General features: G+C 40.5%; 1 protein-coding gene across 1 annotated transcript in view; it reads left to right on the top strand.

Annotated features, from left to right (window-relative positions):
* Window positions 1–557: 557 nt before the first annotated feature.
* The window catches only part of LOC131232349 (magnesium transporter MRS2-I-like), a 64,168-nt gene continuing 55,568 nt past the window's right edge, over window positions 558–9,157 (top strand). The window contains exons 1-2 of the mRNA XM_058228582.1: window positions 558–928; window positions 1,036–1,065. Of these exons, the coding sequence (XP_058084565.1) occupies window positions 665–928; window positions 1,036–1,065 (294 nt within the window). The 5' untranslated portion in view covers window positions 558–664. The remainder of the gene's footprint in view (window positions 929–1,035; window positions 1,066–9,157) is intronic.

Here is a 9,157-nt window from a genome sequence, read left to right as displayed (position 1 = left end):
TGAGAACCCTCATTTCAACAGTAAATATAAAAGATCAGCCTAATAAAAAGAAACTCCTATGCTCTACACCAACGCAAACTGTGTAAATTGCTCCTAAAACCTCTAATTTCACACCGTATTTCCTGCCCGAGTTTTGCATTATGCTGACTTTTGTCTCTTCATTCATCTTCTGATGATTTACATCTGATTAACGGGTTTTATGAAATATATAAACCATAGTGGCCCTATGCACAAACTAAGATTGGCATCTCATCCCATTTTCCCCCATGGTGTGGCCCACCAGTACTTTTTATTGGTCTGGGGATCTAGAATCTAGGATTAGTACCTGATGGACGGAGTGGATTTTACATATTCAACATGGTGCGACCCACAGAGGTGGATGTTTTACGCGCTGCGCAAAAAAAGCTGCAGTGGACTCAACTCCCACCTGCCACCACATAGAAGGTTCGTATGCATCATGCAACGCAATCACGTGTGCATACGAACCAAAGAGATGTTCATCGCGACGAACCCAGAATCTCGACAGCTCTCAAGCCGTTTTTTTACGCCCCTCCATGCAGGGATTCCTCTCGCTCTGACATTGGCTATATAAGCTGCCCGGACGTTCCAGAAAACCCAAATTCCAAAGTCCTATTCCTTCCGTTCGTTTCCTTTCTCGTCGTGGATGTGGAATCCAACGGTCCAAATGGCTCGAGATGGATACGTCGTCCCGGCAGACCCTCAGGCCTCTCTAAAGAAGAAAACGGCCGTGTCGAGGAGCTGGATACTGCTAGATTGCACCGGCGAGGACACGATCCTGGACGTCGACAAGTACGCTATCATGAACCGGGTTCAGATTCACGCTCGCGATCTTCGGATCCTCGACCCGCTTCTATCTTATCCGTCGACGATTTTTGGCCGAGAGCAGGCCATTGTTCTAAATCTCGAGGTGAAGTTCCGGTCCTTGTTGTAATTTTGATGATTCTTAGGTGATATTACTACTATTTTTTGTAAATTTTTTTCGTTTATTTTTTTTTTGCCTTTCTCCAAAAGCAGCATATCAAGGCCATAATCACTGCAGAAGAGGTACGCAATCATTGAAATTTCTAATCTGTATTTTCTTTTTCAAAATTTGTATTGTCAATGCTGTGTTATTTTATAACCGTGCAATTTATAATTTTTCATCTAAGAGTAGAGAATTATTGTTCACAGACCCAAGTGTAGGGATGCGATGTAGTAATACTCTTGGTGAGACCGAGGTCGAATCCATAGGAACTAATCTCGTGTGTTTTCTGAAAGTAACTAGAAGAAGAACTAGAAAAAGATAAAAATCTAAATCTAAAATATTAGAGAGTAATTGTGAGAGATTTAATAAAAAACTTAAAAATTTTAAAAGTGAGAAACTAGGGTTTTCAAGGACCCACTTATAGAGATCAGAGAGATCTATGCTTGATTCAGGTCACACAATTGGAATTGGAGTCTCATCCTATCCAATTGGAAGATATCTCAGTAAAATCGAATCTGAACTTCCTTTGACCTAGTTCTCAATAGATGAGAGGTGTGAGAACTAGAAGTGATTTCGTCACAAAATCATGCCTAGGAGACAAGGCAAACAACAGGATTTACCAATTCCAAAACCAATCTGAGAGATTTGTGAAAGTTAGGGAGGATTTCATCATCCGACCATGCCCAAGGGATGATGGTGAACAACAGGATTTCCTAAATTCACAATCTTAATGCATGAAAAGAACATACTCAAAGCTATCGCAGATCCATTGTAATTTGAGTCACAATAAACCATTAAAAACTGAAAGTATTTCTTATAATCAAACTAGAATTCAAGAGAGTTCAATATAAACATTAATCAATGTAATAGAAATATCCCATCACGATACAAGCTTCACCTCTTAGCCCTATCTAAGAGGTTTAGCCAACCATAGACATGATTGAGCTAGAATCTCTCAATAAAAGTATAAAAAACTACTAAGGAAAAGGAAGAAAAACTCTTGGCGACAGCTTCTCCATGCCTTTGCTCCTCTCCACAAACCCTATAAGATGCTTAAGGATACCCTAGGGACCTCTATTTATAGTTTTAGACTTTAGACTTTCACACCAAGTTGAAAAATTTTAGAAACCGCTTCAAATTTCCACACTTTGTGTGTTAACTGCGAACCCAGGACTGGTCGAGGACAACCCTCGACTGGTGGAGGGTTTCCTTCGACTAGTCGAGGATGACCTGATTTTAGCGATTTTAGTTGCTAGAGTTTGAGTCGAGGCAGCTCGACTGGTCGAGCCAGGACTGGTCAAGTAGAGTCCAGGACTGGTTGAGGATTATGCAAATTCACTTCAAAACTCCGATTTTCTTCATTATCGACTTGATTTTCTTGGATATTTAGTATGTGCATTCTTTAAAAAAAAAGTATATGCATTCTTCATTCTTAGTCTTGGTGATTCTTGAGCGTTAAATTCATGCTTTTAACACCCTTTTTAATCTAAGCTCTTGAATTCACCTTGCACCACAAACATGGTTAAAATAGAACATTAAGCATTATCATGTTCATAAAACCAAGGAATAACTGGGGTCCAATATGCAATAGTTGACCCTCAACACAATCCCTAACTAGTATTTTGCTAGTCTCGAGCAACGTATGCGAAAAATGAACTTTAATGCGCAATGTTTAAACCTTTTTCAGAAAACAATCTTTTGTGTAATCAAATATGAATGAGTAGACTCAACATGAGAAATTGAGATTTTGAAAACCTATAGCTAAACAATATAAGCAATCGATCAAGTAGGTTCTTTATCCATTAAGTCAGAGTATAGTTCGCATATCAAGTTTTTCAACGTGCTCAGTGAAAATACTATCTTTTCATTATGTTAGTCATGCTTATCACTTCAAGATTGGTTGAAAACTCAAATACTGATTCTGAACTTATCCCATTTTTCTTCTTTTTCTAGTTTTTAATTTTTTATCGATGATCATTTATATTTATTCCTCTTCTTTGGATATTACATCCCTTTCAAAGACATTTTTCATTCCCTTCAAAGATGTTGTCATTCTTCATTCTTTATGACCTCATTGTCGATCTCCTATTTTTTAACTGGTTCCTTTTCTTCTTTTAAGGTGGATAAAATTCTCCAAACTTGGTTCTCAATATCTTTTATTGATCATCATACTAACAATCAGAAAATCTAGTACTATTCACAGAAAAAAATTTGAATAACATAATATTCAAACATCCTCTTAATCAGTTGAATGTAAGAACCATAAGTGATAGGTCGCTTAGTTGCTCCAACTCCAAAAATTCCAAATTCGATTTCTATCATATCTTCATACTCAAAACAGTCTTAAATACACAAATTAGCGCTTTCGAAATAGATAAACATTGAAAAATTTTCAAAAAATTTACAAATTTTGCTCAAAATTGAGAAAATATTGATTAAGTTACCTAATCTCCCATCCCCAACCTAAAATCTACATTGTCCTCAATGTAAATGAAAGAAGCATGATTTGCAAAAGAGACAACTTAATTGAAAGAGAGGTGATGGAAAGACAATACCTGATGAAGAAATTTTGAGGCTTTTTCCAAAGGATCTCAGCGTGAAGCTGGTTAGCACAACAGTTAATCAACCAAAAAAAACTATCCTAAAACGGCAGAAATAAACTATCCTAAGCAATATAAAGCCGACTATCCTCAAACAGAAGAAAGCATAAACCTAACTATACCTCTGTCAAACTAGGAGATCAATCCTGGTATACAGGATCAATCAGAGGTATGGACATGTCCTCTGAATCAAATTTATCAATAAATGGCTTTAATCGATGTCCATTTACTTTGAATTCTTTGCCATTGTTCAGATCTTTTATCTTAACAGCCCCATGAGGATAGATATTAGTAACAGTGAAAGGACCGGTCCAACGAGATCAGAGTTTTCCCGAAAAGAATGTAACTGAGAATTGTACAAGAGGACCTTCTGACCGGGTGTGAATGGTTTCCGAAGAATGTGTTGGTCATGAAACACCTTCATCCTGTCCTTGTAAATTCTCGCGTTCTTGTACGCATCATTCCGGATTTCTTCGAGTTTATTCAACCAAAGTTTGCGTAGTGAGCCAGCGTTATCCAGATTGAAATTCAAATTTTTAATCGCCCAGTAGGCTCTATGTGCCAACTCCACAGGTAAGTGGTAAGCCCTCCCATAGACAAGTCTAAAAGGAGACATTTCAATAGGGGTCTTAAATGCGGTACGGTAAGCCCATAAGGTATCGGTTAATTGGATTGACCAATCCTTACGGTCAGGGTTAACCGTCTTTTCCAAGATGTGTTTAATTTTCCTAATGAAAATCTCAGCTTACCCACTTGTTTGTGGGTGGTATAGAGTACTCAATTTGTGGGAGATGTCATATTTCTTCATTAGGTTCGCAAATGGCCTATTATAAAAATGTGAGCCCCCATCACTAATGATGGCGAGGCGTTCCAAACTGGGAAAGGATGTTTTCTTTTAAGAATTTAATGACCGTTTGATGGTCATTGTTCCGACATGGAATTGCTTTGACCCATTCAGTGACATAGTCTACGGCGAGTAAAGTATATAAATTTCCAAAAGATTAGGAAAATTGTCCCATGAAATTAATGCCCCAGCAATCAAATGCTTTTACGATAAGAATGGGGTTCAGATGCATCATATTTCGATGGGACAATGCTCCCAACTTCTGAAAATACTCACAAGCTTTGCAAAACTCATGAGTATCCCTGAACATAGTGGGCCAATAAAAGCCACACTACAGAATCTTGGCTATGGTCTTATTAGTAGAAAAGTGACTACCACAGGCCTGAGAGTGACAGAAGGAGATGACATGACGATGTTCATTGTCTTGCACACATCTTCTTAAGATTTAGTCTGGGCAATATTTAAACAAATATGGATCATTCCAGAAAAACTTACGAACCTTGGCGAATTTTTTTTACTTATCTTGCGTGGTCCAATGTGTCGGCGTGAAACTTGTGGCAAGATAATTAGTAATATCAGCAAATCAATGTGAACGAGAGACTTTGAACAATTGTTTGTTAGGGAACATGTCATTTATATGTGTCGTCTCAAATGAATCAGAGAGATCAAGGCGGGAAAGATGGTCAGCCACTACGTTTTTTACTCCATTTTTATCTTTTATTTCCAAATTAAATTCTTGGAGTAGAAGGATCCATCTTATTAGGTGGGGCTTAGCATCATTCTTAGAAAGAAAATACTTAAGTGCTGCATGATCTGTGTAAATGACGATCTTAGATCCGATCAAGTAGGACCTAAATTTGTCCAAAGCGAACACTATGACTAAGAGTTCCTTCTCCGCAGTTGAATAATTCACTTGGGCAAGATTTAGGGTTTTACTTGCATAGTGTATATAGGGTTTCTTGTCTTTTCTCTGGCCTAGGATCGCCCCAAGAGCATAGTTAGATGCGTCACATATAAATTCAAAATGAAGGCTCCAATCGGGTGGCTGCATGATAGGTGCAGTAGTTTTTTTTTTTTTTTTAAAAATAACAAAAAAGGTTTTTCCATTCCAAAAAGAAGCCATGTACATTCGGGCCACCCTTTACATAAAATAGGGGGCCTATCGAAAAAAATAGGAAAAACTACACAACTGTACTAAAAAGGACTCACATGATCCTTATCAATCCCAATCCAACTTTATCTAGAAAAATAATTCGTCTAACCTATTTTGGAAGCTCAGAATGGTTACCAAACCACGAGTTCGCCCGAGACGCACTACCAAGCCTCGCCATAAAATCTGTACCTTCGTTCCCTTCCCTCGGGACATGCTCAAATTGAATTAAACCTTTCCTCTTTAGTCCTTGAAATCCAAACCTTCCATTTCCAACCAGGCTTTACAACCCCCTTTATCATGTCTACCATCAACCTTGAATCAGATTCTATTATGATTCTCGTAATACCCCTTTGAAAGCCAAAAAAGAAGCCCGTCATGTACCGCCCTAAGTTCTGCAACGGTGTTAGAACCGACACCATAACTGGTGGCAAAAGCAAAGATGAACTCCCCCTTCTCACCTCCACAAATACCACCCCCACCTGCTCTCCTTGGGTTTCCTCTGGCCAAACCATCCACATTAATTTTAACCCAACCTGCTGCTACCCTCTCCCATCGAATCACAAAGGCTCGACCAGAATCTCTTCTATTTTGATTGAAGCCACCCACCATAGTTTATCCACCCGACCATACCTCTTCCAAAGAGCCATTGATCTGAGCCACCCACCACTCGATCCTAGCAGTTATTCTAGATCTGGATATGGGCTTACCTTAAAAAATTATTGCATTACGAGCTCTCCAAATTTCCCATATAATAATACATGGAGTAATCATGTGTTTCACTGATTTCTCGTGTTTAGCACTTACCGCCGCCCACCACTGATTTAATCTGGCCTTTACTGACATTGCCGCCATAACATTGATCTCACACCATCTACCAACCGCACACCACACCTACTGCGCTAACCTGCCAGCAACAAGCAAATGATACATCGTTTCTTGGGCATAAACCTGTGAATCCCGAAGAACACAACAAACACATCTTGAAGCTAAGTGAACTCCTCGAGCTTGAACCGCACTATCCACTGGAACAACATTATGTAGGACTTTCTAAACAAAAGAGAGATTTTGGGTGGGAGTTTAGCATGCCATACCCATCTGGACCAACTTCTACTCTCGTTTGGGACCCTGCATAGCTTCCAATTCGACTTAATTGAGAACTCCCCAGATGGTGTATGCAGCCAAAAAGGGGCATCCACCTCCTCACCTATACAATACCCAGCTTGAAACACATGATCAATCACAGACTGCGGCAGGGAACTCCACACTGAGGAGGGGGGAAGGGGACCCAACGGACCAAGAACCTAGCACACCTACATTTCCTTCAAACTCTCTGGCACCTCAATTTCCACCAGGTGGATTAGAGGACCTAACCCCACATCCTTATTCCAAATTTTCAGATCCTGCTTGACTTGCTTGAGTTTGGCGAGCACATTATATACCGGGTGAGAGGATTCCACCTTATTCCAAGCTTCCTTTACCACACCTAATAAGGTATCATGTTTAGTCCACATTCATTGATGTCACGCCCTAAACTCGGAAAACGGGCTCACAAAATTTTCGATCACCGAATCCAGCGCCGACAGCCTTCGTAGTGCCCCATTCTCGGATTTCAGCACTCACATGCCAGATTCCAATCCTGGGATTCTACAAGGAAGATTTTCAGTATGATTTTTTTTTGTAATGGAGCATAACCACAAGCATAACCAAGTCACAAAACGACATCACCACATATCCACTATATCAAAAACTTTAAGTACAAATGCGAAAAGGGAAAAATAAGGTGATTAAAAACTCGAAAATGAACTGATGTGCGCTCCTGCCTTAGCGCTGCTGCGATCCAATGCCACCTGTATGCAACGGTCATATATAAGCTTACAAAAGCTTAGAGGGTGGTGTAAGTGTGTGGGCAAGGCAAGCACCAAGTGTACAATATCAGTGTAATGCGCAAATATGCGGTAAATCCATAAATACAACCAGCCGTACCAAGGCTATGTGATGCAAGGCATGAACGCTATCGGCCATACTAAGGCCATGCGATGCGGGACATGAATACTATCGGCCATACCGATGTAATGCGATGCCTACGTAGCCGAATGTCATATGCGAGATGCAATCCAAGCAAGCCAGTACTCATCAAGTACACATATCAGTATAGTTCCTCTCTGGATATTACTGGGGTCTAATACACCTCACACTGACTGCCTCCTCCCTAGCTACATAGTCAAGAAAGTGGAAGAGACCACACTATCCGCCTGGCTAGTAGTCTGTCAATACCTACCCGGCTCATCAATAGCGGACTCATTTCCGAGCTGGTTAAGCTTATAACCCCCTCACTCGGGCGGATAAGGCCACATCCTCTTCCAACCGACCACGATACAGTAGGAGACGCGGCCTACTGGTATTCGGCATTGGGGCGCTCGTGTATCCACTCGGTATAGACGTTGGAGCATCTCCTAGTACTAAAAAGGTTCTGGGATTTTCACCCAAGGACATCCTAAATGCCCACAATGCTAGAGCCAATATTTTCAGTATCTGATACGACCGTCCACGATGTGTCTATGGAGGCCACGGCCCTGATGTCGCTAGGGCGTGCAGTGATCAAGTCACACATGCGAGATGCATGGGTTACACTGTACAATCATGCAACAATCCTACACATACCACACGATCATGTGGGGCACTCTGTCTCATAAAGAGTCCCGTGAATGTTTCAGCCCAACGGCTTATGCTATGGTCAAACATTCCTTATATCAAGCATACATATGATGTGTATGGGCATGAATCATGGAATTATACTAAGCATGTTATAAAGTTGTGAACTATCCTTACAATGCAGATGGGCCTAGACGGCCTACACACAACAAGTTTGGGCCTATCAATGGGCCTTAAGGAGAGTTATAATGCAGACATTTAACCAACATTGTACTCATAATATGGGCGTCAAACCATCATTGTTCCCTAGGCACACCAAGGTGAATTTACACATTGCAATGGACCTTAGGTACACCCCATTGGGCCTTAAATACATCAAATGGGCCATATCACATGGGCCTTACATTCATCAAGTACACCACATCAACGGGCCGCACCAATGGGCCTTATGTACATTGTAATGGGCCATAACCCATGGGCCTTATAATACATCAAAGTGGGCCTAATCACATGGGCCTTACATTCATAACAAGGTGGGCCTCAACAACAGTCTCATACACATCAATGTGGGCCTCAACAACGGGCCATAAATATGATAAGTGGGCCACATCACATGGGCCATATGTGTATACCAAGGTGGAGACCACTTGAACTATAGATATGTCTTATTTTTAGCCTCAAGCCCTAAAACAAGCTTTCAAAATGGTTGGACAAATTGGATGCAACACATGCATCATGGTGGGGGTCCACATGAAGGCCCACTATCATGTATATATTATATATAATATAATATATAATATATACAATATAATATAATGTACACACACACACACACACACACACACACACACTACAGTCCCATACATAGGGTGGGTCCCACAGTCCAGGTGTGGACGGTGTGGATAGAACACAAACATCATGGG

This window comes from Magnolia sinica, chromosome 18 (genome assembly GCF_029962835.1).
Source record: "Magnolia sinica isolate HGM2019 chromosome 18, MsV1, whole genome shotgun sequence".
NCBI classification, from domain to species: Eukaryota; Viridiplantae; Streptophyta; class Magnoliopsida; order Magnoliales; family Magnoliaceae; genus Magnolia; species Magnolia sinica.
Note: the sequence above shows the minus strand (reverse complement) of the source record. Positions and strands in the feature narration are given on the sequence as shown.